The sequence below is a fragment of the Cydia splendana genome, chromosome 25, assembly GCF_910591565.1.
Source record: "Cydia splendana chromosome 25, ilCydSple1.2, whole genome shotgun sequence".
In the NCBI taxonomy this organism is placed as follows: domain Eukaryota; kingdom Metazoa; phylum Arthropoda; class Insecta; order Lepidoptera; family Tortricidae; genus Cydia; species Cydia splendana.
In genome coordinates, this window is record NC_085984.1 from 7,335,137 (window position 1) to 7,351,504 (window position 16,368).

Here is a 16,368-nt window from a genome sequence, read left to right on the forward strand (position 1 = left end):
AAAAATCCTATATCTTTCTAAAGAGTTTGTAGGTGCAACTGGGTCACAGCAAAATTCTTTTGGAACCCTAATTTTAATCATGATGGCGGTGAATATTTCGTCCTAAGTTCTATAGTTAGCCTATAAAAGCGTCGGATTTACTTCTTGGCTGTATAGTAGTAACTATGGTGAATATCATAATATTTTATTAAATTATTTTATTAAAAACATAAATAAATCGAGGGGGCATTTAAAATTCCTCATTAACCCAATACTATTCTAACGGTAAAACTTCCGTCCCATATACTTTTTGCACTAAAGACCGAATTATTCGACATCTAAATGGCGCATATTAATATAACGTCTTTATTTATCACCATTTTACTTAGTACCGTTTTTGTGAAGTAAACACACAACAAGTAGTAAAGGAACTATGAATTCTACAATAGTATAAAAAAGCACTATAATAGAATTTCAAATACTACTATAGTATAAAACAAGCACTATAATGGAATCTCAAATGCTACTATAGTATAAATTAACACTATAATGGCGTTTCTGACAACAAATTAGCACAAGAGTCATGCATTACATCACTTTTATAGACCTAAAACGTCACGGCTGACACTGCTACAGGTCTACTATATCACTGAATGGCACTAAAGATGCGCCATTTCGGCTTTATACAACCTTCTTAGGTCTTTTATAGGACCTTAGGTGGTATTTAGGAAACGTTCTATTGACCACTATAGTACCACAAATTGTTACTTGGGTAATCATATTGAAACTCACCAAAAACTACTACAAATACTAATTTTCACTCAACACATCCACAGCACAGTCAGAAAAAAAATCCAAAATCAAATTATTAAACAAGAATAGTTGGCGCGTATATTTTCAAAATAGGAATGTGCGAAAATTGGCATCTGGCTCTTATATAAACGCGGAACGGGTCCGTGTGTTGAATGCAGAATAAGGACCAGGGATTAGGTAGCGTCAGCTATTGCACAGAATAAATAATAGTACTAGGTGCAGAAGACTCACTCTCTAACAAAACGCGTCTGTTACGATCAGGACAGATATGGCCGCTAGGTGGCGACAGCGCCACGCGCGGCTTATGGCTTTCCCCAACATTGGGGCCGAACGGATGTACTTTTAGCTACCTGTAGCAAAGCGACGAAATCGCGATAGTGAGCCACGCCTGGCAATAGTAGCAGGTGATTTGCCAATAAAACATGGCTGTTGTAACTTTTTTTACTGTCGCTGATGTTCTAAAGCGTAGCGTAAGAACAAGACAACATTTTTTTTCGATGCGTTTTAATTTCATTTTCAAACTCTACCTTTTGCCTAAATAATTGAAGTGATGAATTACTTTAAAAATTTATGTCGGTAACAAATTTTGTATGATTTATTTAATTGTTCATAATAGGTGATGGGGAATTATTAGTGTTCTCACTAAAAAAAGTTCGTACGAAATTACTACCGATATGTGACTATTTTAAAAGCTGGCTCCTTCATGCCACTTTTACTGTACGTAATTAAAGTACAAGGTTTGACTGTGGGTAGGTACATTATTAAATAATCTTCCTTGCCACGGCCAAGCCATATTTTAGGTTATAGGTTAGACAGTCTTAACCGCCATTTTTACTTATTAACCAATTATTTATTAACAAATTACTTAAAAAATTAAATGTTTTTAGTTGGTTTCTTTGATATTTAATGCTTTTATGGCCATTGGATTTTTGAGTCCTTTTAGTTCAGGTTCCATTTAGAAAGTAACAAAAATTAAAGTACCTGTATGTAATAGTAAAAATTTTTAATTTCTACGAAAATATGTAGAAAAATATCCTTTGTTGGCCTTTATTAAGGAAACGGAAATAACAAATAACAGCATTAAGTGACTAACTTCTAAAACTTATAAACCTAAATCTAAAAATAAATAAAACTAATCTTAAAATAAATGTCTAAAATATCCTTTTATGTTGACGTTACCGAAAGTTACACTCGCATCAAATTCTGGGAGGCTACCGCGAAAACCGAAATTCGCAAATTGCGGGGATCTTTCTCTTTTACTCCAATGAAGGCGTAATTGGAGTGACAGAGAAAAATGCCCGCAATTTGCGAACTTCGATTTTCGCGGTTATAGCCCTGGCCGTCTGGCTCGAATTCTGTCACATCCAACCTTGACTTACCTTACTTACTTGATCATGCACGCCAAATCGATTCCAATCCAACACGATTGGGTGATATGGTGATACGAATCAATAAATATATCCGAAAGCGGATCCGTGTTTGACATAATTATTGAAAGTCATAATGTAATAATTGTCAGATCATCATTAGTCATAATTCTGAAACCGTTAACTTTTCAGGATTTTCGTAAGGTTTATCCTTACACATCGGTAACTCGTGGCATTTAGGTAGCACTTAAAAGATTAGTGATGAGCACACATCGGTAACTCGTGGCACTTGACAGTTTCTAACAGACTAGTGATGTGACAATGTTCTTCCTATACGAGTCGAGAAAACGAAATCACAAAAAAAAGAAATTATTTAAACTAATCTTTTAAGTGCTACCTAAATGCCACGAGTAAGCTTATCCTATAGATAGGTTAGGTTGGGTTTGTTTTATGGCAATCCTGAAAAGTTACGCGTTTCTGAGAAAAACCAAATTATGAGTAACGAAAATGCGGACAAACGATACATTATCACTTAAAACTTTATGGGAAACAATAGAGACCCATCTGAAAGTCTTAGGGCGTATACCCACAAAGTAAATTATCCGAATGTTAAATTTAACATGGAGAACGAAATTTCTCTATCGGTGTCTCTTTCCCTCGATTAACGCTAATTAAATTGAGCTGTTTATTTACTGAACTGTTCATACATTTCTGAGATATCGCAATCAACCCCTGCGACCGACACCCCCACCACGTTCGATGCAAGACGCGGCGACAGACCTCCCGTTTTCAGCCCGGAAATGTCCCTATTATGTCCCCTTATAGACCATGGGCGTACGCAGCATTTTTTAAGGGGTAGGGCAGAAGTAGAGGAGGCTGGGTACGTTGTAACGGGTACGGTTGAAACAGAAATTCTTAGCTTATGGTCAGAGACCAGGGTGGGGCAACTGCCCCACCTTGCCCCACCGTGGGTACGCCTATGCCTTAGACACTAATCGACACTAATCAGCCCCAGACCCTCCAAGCTTCCCCTCTTTGCTGGTCCTAAACATTTAAAGAGGTATATTTTTTACCGAGCGAAGCGAAGGACTCGGCAAAATGCTATCGTAGCTACGGGTATGTCCGGATTTTCTTGAAAAAGGGGCGGCTCGTACTTAGGTACTATACTTACTACAGGGCCTGGGGCCTAGGCAGAGGCGGATTTGCCCTATGGCCGAGTAGGCCCGGGCCTAGGGCCGCACGGTATAGTCTACATCTGCGGTCAGCAACCTGCGGCCCGCGGGCCGCATGCGACTCGCGTAACTGTCACTTGCGGCCCGAGAGGCGCCTTGGCTATTTTGTATGTAATAGTGACAAACGACAATGTCTCATAAAGTCATAAATATTAACAAAGTACGGCCCGCGTCACCTCCATTAACTACTATTGGCCCTTGGCTGCTAAAAGGTTGCCGACCGCTGGTCTACATGATGGATGCTGAGAAAGGGGCGGCTAGTTGTTACTACAGGGCCCCGGGCCAAGGGCGGCCAAGACTGCAAAATCCGCCACTGGGCTTAGGGCGCCCAACACTGTAAATCCGCCTCTGAGAACAATGGTATGTGGTTAACGAGGTCCGCCGTTCACAGGGCCCCTAGTAAGTTTTGTTTAATAGTGGTGTATTTACTGAATACCCCGCCGCCTCAAGCATAACTGTACAATATAAATACTCTTTATTGTACACCTCAAAAGAAAACAATAAGTACAAAAGAAAACAGAAACACAAATAGAGGTAAACAACCGGCGGTCTTGCTAAAAAGCCATCTCATCCGACAACCTTTGGGTAACGGAAATTAATAATTTTACATATGTACACACTGTACACAGATACATAAGTATATTAAGGATTAAGGTACGTGATATTACCACATAGCGTTGCCTACTTTAATGACCTTTTTGGCAACATACCTCCGCTATTTAAGGTCACAAAATGTCGGTCAAAATAATCGGCAAATCCGACAGATCGCAATCGCGTAACTGTGTCTAACTGTACAACGGCCGAAATCCGGCGCTGACTGTACATGAGTGGAATTACTAAATAAGGGATAGCTGGAATGACATCACTATTGTAAGTTGATCTAAATGCAACTTTTCTTAGTTACGAATACCTACGTTGTTGACGAATGCCTAAAAAAAGCATAAATAAGGAATATTTTAATGAAGCAATCCATTTTCTTTTGATCAAAAACCAAAAATCATATATATACTTTTAAAATATTGTTTACGTTTTTGTGAATCAACATAGGTAGTTTTTATAAATTATTGTCATATTTATCGTATAGTTTTATTACCTATAGGTAGGTTTAATAATTATTTACCAATTTTACAGCGCATTGGCGCTTAGCTGGGGGCCGATTTTTGAATTTCGAGTGTTCGATTTCGTCACTCGAAAATCGGTGGAAAACGGCGAAATGCGTATTTTTGAAATACGAGCGATAGAAACTGGGAATCGAGTGGTATTGACCACTCGTTTTCAATTCTATTAGTAGAATTTAATAGCCGGGTACTGGAGATATTATTGAACGAAATATACGAAATCGAGCGGTCGAAATTCAAAAATCGGCCCCCTGTAATGCTGTAAAATTTTATCTCAATAAATATCAAAATGCCTAACAAAACTTGTGAAAAATTTATGTTTGGCATCCGATAGAGTTTGGGTTTGTTAGAATCGTCTCGATAAAAGCTTGTATATAAAAAACTTGCAAAAAAACTATGTAATGTCTAAAAAGGTTCAAAATTCGGAGCAGCTATTTCTTTCACATAACCGCCGGTCGGCGACCCCGAATCTTAGACATTTTAGCGGCAAAACACATAACTCTACTTAGATACGTGCGCGGAATACGTAGCCAATGATGGATAGACAATGTCATAGTAAGTTCGACAAACTTAACATTGGATTAACGTTACTTTGAAAATGTACAACAGAATAAATAATAGTACTACCGTACAGAAGGAAACTTCCTATAAAACCGAAATTTGACAGCGGTTCAGGGTCGAATCATGCTGTCCCTTTCTAATGTATAGCACTAGCCCTATCGGCTATTTAGGGTTGTCAACATTCAAGTCATTATCTTATCTGTGGTCTTGCACGCAAAGGGACGTCAAGTGGTGCCAACCCTAATAATTTCTCGGAGCAATGCTGAGCCCTGCTGAGCCGAACGGAACCGAGTTTGTCCGAAGCGAGGAGTTTCGCACCCCCTGTCACTACACCTTAACAAAGTCCCCTGCCGCGTCTGTGTGTATGTACTATTGTATGTTCGCGATAAACTCAAAAACTACTGAACGGATTTTCATGCGGTTTTCACCTATTGATAGAGTGATTCCTGGGGAAGGTTTTGGTGTACAATTTGTTGACCCGTGCGAAAACGGGGCGGGTCGCTAGTTATTAAATAAATTTAACGCCCTCGTACCTACTCGTAGCTTTATATTTAACGCATTGTAATATGGAAAATAATACATCTTTATCTTTATCTAGCCTAGTTGGTAGTAACCCTGCCTACGAAGCTAAAGGTCCAGGGTTCGAATTCTGGTAAGGCCATTTATTTTGTATGTTTATCACGAACTTTTGCATGTGAGTTATGGATGTTTTATATGTATTCATCTATTTATGTACCTATATATCTCATAGCCTAGTAGGTACCTCAGGTACCCATAGTACAAGGTTTGCTTAGTTTAGGGCCTCAGGTCATTGGCTCGATACAGGATCCTATTATCATTCCGCGCAGGAGCAACTTTGTTATTCCTGCGTATCTCTGAATTGCAATAGATTACTATGTTATGCCCGATAGTATCTGAGCTTGGATGAGTCTTCCGCATGCTGTAGAATGTAGATCTACTGTAGATGCACAAAGCCTAAAGTCCCTCTATTTAAACTATACTCTGTCAAGTCATTTCCGTCAGTAGAAAAGAGCGGCTTTAAAAAATGTAGGCGCGAAGGGTTATCGTCTCATATAAAATTTGAATTTCGCGCCTTATACTACTAACAAATTTTAATAAAAAAAATGACAAATTAAAAAATTTATAGAACAAAGTGAGGAGTGTGTCATATTTTCATATTCATTCGTTCTTTTAAAATTAAATGGCTTCAGTCCAGTGGGACTATTTTGCCTGTGTCAAGTAGGGTTGCCAGATGGTCGGGATTTGGCGGGATTCTCCCGATTTTTAGCATGTGTTCCCGATTCCCGACGAAGTGAAAATTGTCCCGAAAAACAGCTTCACGTTAATCACGTTATAAAACAATAATTTCATGTTCCGAACTGTCGTCGAGCGAGCGAGCGACCCGCGTCGAGCGCGTAGCTAACGTAGTGCCAATAATGTAAAATACCGTTGTTTTTAATACAATTACTTTATATACTTTATGTTTTTTTTTTCCCGACTTAAGTCCCAAAATCCCGAAAAATTTATATTTTTTCCCGATAATAGCGCCTTTCGATCTGGCAACCCTAGTGTCAAGGTATTAGGAGCTTTAAATACGACTAATATAAATGGAGTTAATAACTTTGAATTAGAATTTGAAGAAGAAGAATTGAATTAAACATTTTAATTGAAATCGATTTAAAGAAAAAGTTTATTCTACTCATAGAGCAGCGGTTCTCAATCTTTTTTTTTTGACGGAACCCTTTTGGAAAGCGAAATACTTGATGGAACCCTACAATAAAACAATAGTTTTTAGAAGTGTGTTTTATGCATTGTAAATTTTTTCGAGGCGACTAAAGCATAGTGTTCTAAATTCTTACGGAACCCCTGCAGGGGTGTCGCGGAACCCTAGGGTTCCGCGGAACACACTTAGAGAATGGCTGTCATAGAGGTACAAGAATATAGAGATGAAACGGGGGAGGGGCCAAACGACCGAACGAGATGCACTTATGGAACTTTCAGTAGGAGTAGCAGAGAAAGCGGTATTATTGCTTGTCCTTGTCACAGTCTCACTTTTTGTTTGTTCCCCACCTTTTTATTAGTATGGATTATGGTGGGCAACAAATGAATTCGACCAATCACAGTGTCGCATTTGCGTATGTTTTGTCCCTCACGGAGGCACGCGTATACCACTTCTATACGATCTTATCTTCTATGATTCTACTTCAATGATTATCCTATTCAAAGTAGCTACTCGAACGTGTTACCAATAAATCTCCACTGGTAACACCATTGCATTCGTACGTCACACTGCCATAGTTGTTTATCAATCTCTAGTGCATAATTCTATGGATTTATAACTAATATCTTATCAAATGTGCATGAAAGTTAGTTGATTATAAATAATGTCGGATCAAATAGATACTTACTGTCGCCTTTGTGCAGAAACAACACCAATAACACAGCTAATAACGGCAGAGGACGATGTCGCCGTGAGCTCCAAAGTTCTAACAAAAATGCAATGGATAAACATAGATATTACTTCTACTGTCCTTCCAACTACAATCTGTTTCTCATGTTTCGATTTATTAGAGAGAACCTGGGCGTTTCTACACAACGCACGCACCGCGCAAGTGAAACTAACGTCCATTTTTGTGAAGAAAACAGTTGACGATCAAAGCGCATCAAATTCTCAAAAGAAGAAATCGCGAGAGAACGTTCCCGTTATAAAACCTGTGGACAAGGATTGGGACGACTTTCAGACGACAAAACATGAGGTTAAAGTAGAAAATAGTGACCAGCTGGAGCATATAACAACTGTAGACGCCAGTACGCTCCTTCAAATAGATTTTCAAGTTAAGTCCGAGCAGCTAAGCGATAATGATCATTACGACAATTCAATCGACACCGAAGGCTTCTCCACTGACAGCGATGCTCCATTGGTTGAGAAAAAGAAGAAGTCTAAACGCAAAAAGAGTGATTATGGACTGAACGACTTGGGAGTGTCACTAACTTGGGAAGAATACATGTGCCGCTGCGCTCAGTGTGATGCGCAGTGTAAGAATATGGAATCCTTGCAACTCCACTCCTTGCAAATACATTCTTGTTGTTGTGTTTTCAAATGCTTGGACTGCGATAAAGTAATCACGAGTTACAGATCCTTTATAAACCATGTCCGAACTCATAACAAAAGTCTGAGACGGTGTTGCGAATATTGCAACAAGCGCTTTTCATCGTCATCCTGCCTTAAAAAACATGTCTCTAACGCTCACCGAAAGTCGTACTTAACAACATGTTCTAACTGCGGAAGCAATTTTGAAACCCCGGAACAATTACAAGACCACATCTTAATTTTTTCAAGAAGTCAAAAGAAGCATCGGAAACAGGATACGCTGGATTCGGATTTGAAATGTGAGCATTGTCATAAAGAGTTTAAATCTAGAAGTAATTTGCAGCAACATAAACTAGTACACATGGAACGGAATAGGGAATTCGCTTGTCATATCTGTGGCAAAATGTTCTTCACTAAAGGTACGCTTAGCACTCATATGAATACACATGAAGACTCAAAGCCGCATAAGTGTGAGTTTTGTCCGTTAGCTTTCCGAGCCCGTGGCAATTTAATATCTCACATCAGTCTTCATTCCGGGGCGAAACCGTTTGTCTGCGAGCAATGTGGAAAAAGTTTCCGAGTGAAACGGCATCTGAAATCACATTCCATAGTCCATACAGATTTGATGCCGTACGTGTGTGAATATTGCAATAAGCAATTCCGCTTCAAGACTCGCTTGAATCTCCATTTAAGACAACATACGGGAGCCAAGCCGTACACATGTATATTCTGTCAACGAGACTTTACAAATGGATCGAATTATAAGAAGCATATGAAACGTAGGCACAATATTGACACATCGAAGAAGAAGTTTAATGCTGGTAAGGACGAGATGGATAATCAGGCAACTATACAAGCTGTGCACGCCACAGTCCAGGCAACGATACAAGCTATTCAAGCAACGCAAGCTTGAGTATTTCCTATAGAATCGTAGCATACAAGCTAGTGGTAGGCCGCAAAAATATATGACACACTCTTATGGCTCTACAAATAAGATTTGTGTCAGATATTTTTTCGGCCTTCGTTGTGTAACATATTATTGCAGGTGACTGTATAGTCAAATATAATGTTATATTTAAGGTGATACATACCTCACCTTAAATTAGATTGATGGATTGGAGGACTATGATTATGATTAAGTAATCTTAATTAAAATGAATCTAGAGTTAGTATTATGTTTCGTTATGTTTTCGTTATATATTTTAGTCGACATCAAACAGTGACAGCCAAAATACTGATGTAGTGCATAATTGTTTTCCATCGTATTTTCTCGGAAACGCTCGTATTTGTCATGCTACTTCAATCAACCTCAGTACTTTTTGTACCGAGACTGTAATAGCAAGACACGTACGCACGTTTCCGTGAAAATACGAAGGAAAATAATTATGCACTATGTAGACAAATATTTCGCAAACGCGTCGGTGTAGACAGCGCTATGGAAAATGGCGTCACTGCGCAGTTGCTCCAACGTTGCGTCGAGCAGCAGCCACAGAGTTAACTACACGGCGACGCTCAAAAGACGCTTGCGTGGGGTGTCCCTTATTCCTATGATAACATAGGTGTCCTGCATTGCAATATATTTGATCACTATGGGTTTGACTGTATATATTTGATGCTGACCGTACCTATTATAGAATTTGTACAATTCAAATTCAATTAGAATTAAACTGTAAATAATATGTTAGTATTTATTATACGCAACACTGTAAAGTAGAAAAATAAAGCAATATTTTTAATACCACAATGATTTTGTTTCATTTATATATTTTTAAAACCCCATCGCAATGAAACGGATGAACCGATTTTGATCATCTGAGAACCACAGAAAAGTTGCGATCAATTACAAAAACTACATTCAAATCGGTTCACCCGTTTAAAAACTACGGTGTCACATCACAGACAGACATTAATGAACATTGAACTTTTTTTTTCAAATCTGATTATAAATGAAGCCTTTAACATTGAACCTTAAATGGTAGTAAATAGGCCTAAATTGGCTTGAACTAATATATTAGTATTTTACTATTTGGACGCATTAGTATAAGTTTTACATGTATGTGTAATTTTATTATTCGTGCTCTACCAAAGCTTTTTGTTCCTTATATCCTTTTACCCAAAGGTTGTCTGAAAGAGATCGCTTACAGTGATAATACCGCCTGTTGCGACCTTGTTTACATTGTTAATCTATTTTCCATTTGTTTTCTTTTGTGGTGCAATGAGGTATATTTACTTTATTTATTTCTTATCTTGTATAGGTATAGTCGCCATCAGATAAATATATCGGAGCTGCCAAGGTGTTCACAATATCTGAACACGCACTCTAACGCCCTGATAATTCGTCAGGTGACAACCAAGACTCACTCATGGTATAATAATATACTCCGCCTGGTACTCCATTCCCGTCTTTTCTAGGTCACCTAACTGACACGGGCCTACGTCATCATGCGACAGCGCTATATGGTAATATGCGATAGCGCTATATATAGCGGCCATGTTGTTGTGACGTAGGCCCGTGTCACTCTGGGAATGGAAGACCATGTTTTATTAGACTATGGACTCACTATTAGTTATTACCACAAGTTAATAGCCACTGTGAACCATATTTATACATGAATAAGGTTTGATTTTCGTTTAATTATTTTTTAGTAATTAGTGAGTTTTGGTTGTCACCTGTCGATATAGTTAACCTTTTGGACGCCAATGACCGATATATCCGCACCGCAGGTTTAACGCCAACTGACTGATTAATCGGTCACAGACCACGTGCATATGCATAAAGTTCAATTTCAGTTTTGACCCTTGGGTGACGTGGCGTCCCAGTGACAGCTTTTGTGTTTGACACGGCGTCGAAAAGGTTAAAGTTTACTTACTAAAAACCCCAACATAAAAATGCACCCCAAGTAGACCCTGACCCTGACCTCACTTCGCTCTGTAGATAATTTATATTTTGGCAGTAGGTACTGAACTTTGTCCGAATTTTTTTATCACTCTTCTGATATTAATTAGTTGAGTAATTGATTAAGAATAATAATAATCGATTAGCATTATCAAAAGATAAAAAGCTTATAAATTTTGAATGATAACATCATTATTATCAAACTGCTACTTATTTAAGTTTTAAAATTTACCTCCGACGTTCCGAGTCTTCTCCGAGACCACGGGGACAACGCCGTCCTCGAAACGTCGGAGGTAAATTTTAAAACTTAAATACGCGATTAAGTCCCGAGTGCAGTTTGATAATGTTTAATAATCGTGAAAGTTTAAATCAGTGTTTTGCGAACATCATTATTGCAGGGTGGCCACTTTCTGGAAAACCGGGAAAACCGGGAAAAGTCAGGGAATTTCGCTAGTCATGGAAAAGTCAGGGAATTGTCAGGGAAATTTAATGGAGGTCAGGGAATAAAAATTGTCTTTGTATGTACATAATATAAGTACATAATAAAATAATAAAAAAATATTAATTTTACCATCTGCAAACATTATATTATATCTACTATAATTAGTCTAACGCATTCACTGCCAGGGGGCGTGGCCTAGGAACAAACTTGTATGACGGTGGACTAGGGCTTCCAAATACCGGACCTCTTGCAATACCGGTATTAATACCGAAACTGTCTTCATCAATACCGGGATCCCGGTATTGATTATGAATTGCTTAAAATGTTTGAGGTTTATTTAAAAAAGGCTCACTGTAACACCGGATATGTATGTCCTTAGCTGAGGATATTAAACAATAATCGCCGACTGCAATAATAATCATTTCACCCTCCAGGTTGCTAATCAATTTATCCGCCTTGTTGACTTCACCAGTTACATTTTTAGTTCAACCTAATAAACCAGCCAACTATATTCAAATTTGCCACCAAAAATTCGTTTGCCATTCCTTGCTTAATTTTTTTTAAAGACCGTATCGTTAATTATAGGGACAGATAAAACCTGGTCTAACTGTTGGTATGTGTATTATTTTGTATTACTATGTTCTAATATTGAAAACATTTATTTACATACAATATATATACAGTGGTACTACTAAACGAAATTAATAACTAGCTTAAATCTAAAATAGGCCCTTGAGGCATTGTACCAAGGATGCTGGCGGCATTTCCTCGCTGTATCGCAATGCTGATACGTTGTGCGAGGTAGCCGCCAGCTCTTCGGTCACCAGTTACGTCAACCAGACGCTTCGCGATTTCTGCGAACAACTTATGCGCGCTATGTTCTTAGAGTAAAATATCTGAGGGTATTTTTAAGCTATATCTGATTTAAGAAGGTTTGACATTTTTTTTTTTTAGGGACTTTATGATGCTTTTAATACTGTATAGCAAATATAGTCCGGACAAGCCTATCGAGCTGAATTTGAGACTATTTCACCGACTCTTTGGTACGATTTAAAGTAACAAAAGGTTAATAAGCTGCCAAAACATGTTATCTAAGTGTCCTCTTCATGATTGCTCAATTGAGCAGCTGCGGAATAAATGTGGTGAATTTTCATTTTTACATAAAAACGATTTTTCACCCCACGTTTTGGAATCCCTTCAATTTCTGATGCAAGCGAAATGACGAAGACAGCTAGAAGAATAAGCTCAGCTAGAAGAAAGCACTAATTAAAGACATGTGTAATTTTGAAATAAAAATATAATACAAAAAAAACAGCTAAGTAAATGTCCCCATAATTAACTATACGGTATTTACTTACTAGTATAATTTTAAGAGTTATTATATTAATATCATATCCTGAACATCAGAATTCATCACCAAATATTTATCTAACGCATATGCACTGATCTTGTTTCAATTAAATGATCTTCTTTAATTAAATGGGCTAGTAATCTTCTTGATACAGCCGAATTTAATCATTTTAATGGATTTTAACCGTTATAATCGGCACATTTTCCTTGTTTTGAAAATACCGGGATCCCGGTATTGCATTAAAAAATACCGGTATTGAAAAATGCGTTAAATCAGACGGGATCCCGGTATTTCGGGATCCCGGGATCCCGGTATTGGAAGCCCTACGGTGGACGCACATTTGCGTCGGGGGCAGTGAATGTGCTAACCTGTTCACTTTAAAAACCCGCAAACGATGTACAGATAAGCCGTTTGGCACACGCATACCTACTAGAGGTCAAAAAAAAATTTTTGACCCGCAGTTCCTAAAAATATTTCCCTTAGGAGGGGAGTGCTGAGTCATTGTTTTTTTGTATGGGAAAGAAAATATTTTTTTTTCAGAAACTTATTGTGTGTGGTATCATATGAAAGAGCTTTTTGATGCGATTCTAAAACTATACCACATCATAACATTTCAGCCATTTTTTTATGATTAAAACAAAAATAATTTTCAAAACATACCAAGTTTGAGCTTCTCCAGATACGATATGGCTGATTTTTTATTTGTATAATATACCACAAATGATACGTGATATCCTCACATCTAACCCTAATAAAGCAATTTTGAAAATAATTTCATTTAGTTTTTTTTTTAATTTTTCAATAATACTAAGTGAATACAGTCCTACTTCAGTACCTATTTTACGAAACTTAATGGAACTGTACTGCAGATACGGTGCATATTAATCATAAAATGATACGTAATATCCATATATGCAACGGGAAATACCTCTTTACTACAGTTCCATAAGTCTCGTAAAATAGGTACTGAAGTAGTACTGTGTCACTGTAATAATGAAAAATTAAAAACAAAACTAAATGAAATTATTTTTAAAATTGGTTTTTTGGGGTTAGATATGAGGATATCGATATCACGTATCAGTGGTATATTGTACAAAAAAATAATAAGCCATATCGTATCTGTTTCTAAAATTTTTTTTTATCCCATAAAAAAAACAATGACTCAGCAAATTTTTTTAGGAACTGCGGGTCAAAAATTTTATTTTTACCTCTAGTATGCGTGCGTGTGCCAAACGGCTAACCTGTACATCGATTTGCGGTTTTCTATGATATTGGGGTCGTAAGTCTGACGCTAAATAGGTTAATAATAGGTAACGCTATATCCTACCACGGCAGTATAGACAAAATAAATATTTAAAAAAAAATGATCCACGCGGCTCGTAATGCTCACTCCTTGTACACGGAGCAGCTACACAAAAGGATGGAAGATTTAAGTCCAGAGGCGAAAATCAGAGCAGAAAAAAGAAAAACTGCGGAAATGGTCAGAGAACTAGAAACAAAAAGGCGAAAAATTCTCGAAGGAGCTGCCAAAGAAGCGTTATTGGAAAAACAGATTACCAAGTTGCAATAGATTTTGTTATTATTTTATATCAAAAAATTGTTTAAGGCCTTGTATGTATAAGTTACGCTTATGGTTTAGTATGTGCAGTTGTGCACTAGTGCTGCACTCTGGCGGCAAAACATTGCAGTAATAAGTACTCCCTATTATTTTTTATCGGGCTATTCGTTCAATCATGTATCGAGTACGACCACGGTCTTTAATATATAATGAATTTTAATTTCTTATTTATTTTGCTTTATTAAAACAAATAGTTTTTCTTAATAAACTGCTTAAGTATTAAGTAACATCAATTGCAAGGACATTGGGTGTTGAAAGCCCCTTAATTTGTGTATAAAAGCGGTTTTATGTCATTTTTTCCACGATTTTAACAAGTCTACAAAATTTTCGGTTTCGACAAAAAAACATGTTTCGGTCGGACACTAAAGATTTTTAACCGACTTCAAAAGATTAGGTTTCTCAATTCGTCGCTTTGGTACCATAATACGCAAAACGTTGAAGTCTAGTACTTACTAATACGATTAAGGTCGGTATAAAGTGTTCCCTTTAGTATTTCTCGCTGGATTATATTATATGATACATTTAATATCCAATAAATTCAGTAGTCCTCTGTACTGTTTCAATTGGTTTTTCCTGTACAGCTTTCAACAAAAATAAATAAATTATTGGGTAATTGTATGAACTGTGATAGCAAATTACAATTTATAAATACAATGAAACAGTACAAAAACGTCGCCTGACGTAGGATGTGAACCCACGACTTCCGTCTAACTATGCTTTCGCTCTTACCAACTGAGCTATTCAGATACTAGGTACTTCTTATTATTTCCGTTTTTGTATTATTTCATTGTATTGATAAATTGTAATTTGCTATCAGATAATTCTGCAAAAACTCAAAAATGTATTCCAATTATATATTTTATATTTATTACATTTAAGATTATGGTCAGGGAAAAACTTGAAAAAACGCCTGGAAAACCGGGAAAAGTCAGGGAATTTTGGTTATAGTAAAGAGTGGTCACCCTGTATTGTTCAGAATAAGCAGAAGTAAAGAATAATCTACAAGCAGTTTTAAAGCGAGCTATTTGGCGTGAAGATGTTCGTTTATATATTTATAGTAGTGCTAATTTGGTCCTTTTATATATGTCGCAGTCGGATCGTATAATCCGCCGTATTACATTACGGCTAGCCGTTTTCAAAAACAGGGGCGTTTTGAAATGCGGCGGTTTAACGATTAGCCGGATTGAATGCGGCTGAATGAGAATCCGCCGGAATGTATTCGGCGCCATACGTTCTTCAAGACGGCTAGCCGTAATGTAATACAGCGAGTCATTAGCCGCCGCTTTGACAGTTTATAGTTCCCATTTTTAACACCCGTGGCGCTGCCTGACAAACGCTGGGGTGTCTATCAAATCTGGAGTTCGTCGGACTGTTTCTTTTCAAAAAACATTTCCATCGCAACTTAACTAGACGGAGCCCCGCTTCGCGGGGCTCCTATTTCTGAGCGGTTTGCCCTTCGGGCATCTGAAGCTACCTAACGAACCTAACCTACCTACCTATTGATTAGTGAGACGTCCGTGAAAACATTACACTTTGGGGAAAAAAGCGTAGGTAGGTAAGTAGGTTAGGTTCGTTAGGTAGCTTCAGATGCCCGAAGGGCAAACCGCCCAGAAATAGGAGCCCCGGTTGCGGGGCTCCGTCTATTTAAGTTGTGAAGGAACTGACTTGGAAAAGAAACACATGTAGTGCGGTGGGACCATGGTAAAAATAAATTAAATTGCAAACATTGTCAAACTCCGGTTACGTAGGCGACCGAAAGAACTGGTCACTCTACAATCTAAAATAGTAGTACGATGCAGCTAAACGTAGGCCGCCTTATTGAAGAACGTATCGCAATGACAATCCGGCTAATCGTCGAGCCGCCGCATTTCAAAACGCCCCTGTTTTTGAAAACGGCTAG

General features: G+C 37.7%; 1 protein-coding gene across 1 annotated transcript; it reads left to right on the forward strand.

The window, feature by feature from the left end:
• Positions 1 to 7,340: 7,340 nt before the first annotated feature.
• LOC134802745 (gastrula zinc finger protein XlCGF57.1-like) lies at positions 7,341 to 9,901 on the forward strand. The gene has a single exon (XM_063775428.1). The coding sequence runs from the start codon at positions 7,455 to 7,457 to the stop codon at positions 9,072 to 9,074; it is 1,620 nt and encodes a 539-aa protein (XP_063631498.1). The 5' UTR covers positions 7,341 to 7,454; the 3' UTR covers positions 9,075 to 9,901.
• Positions 9,902 to 16,368: the final 6,467 nt, after the last annotated feature.

Coding starts and splice junctions, on each gene's coding strand:
- LOC134802745 (XM_063775428.1), top strand. CDS start 7,455: ATGTCGGATCAAATAGATACTTACTGTCGCCTTTGTGCAGAAACAACA.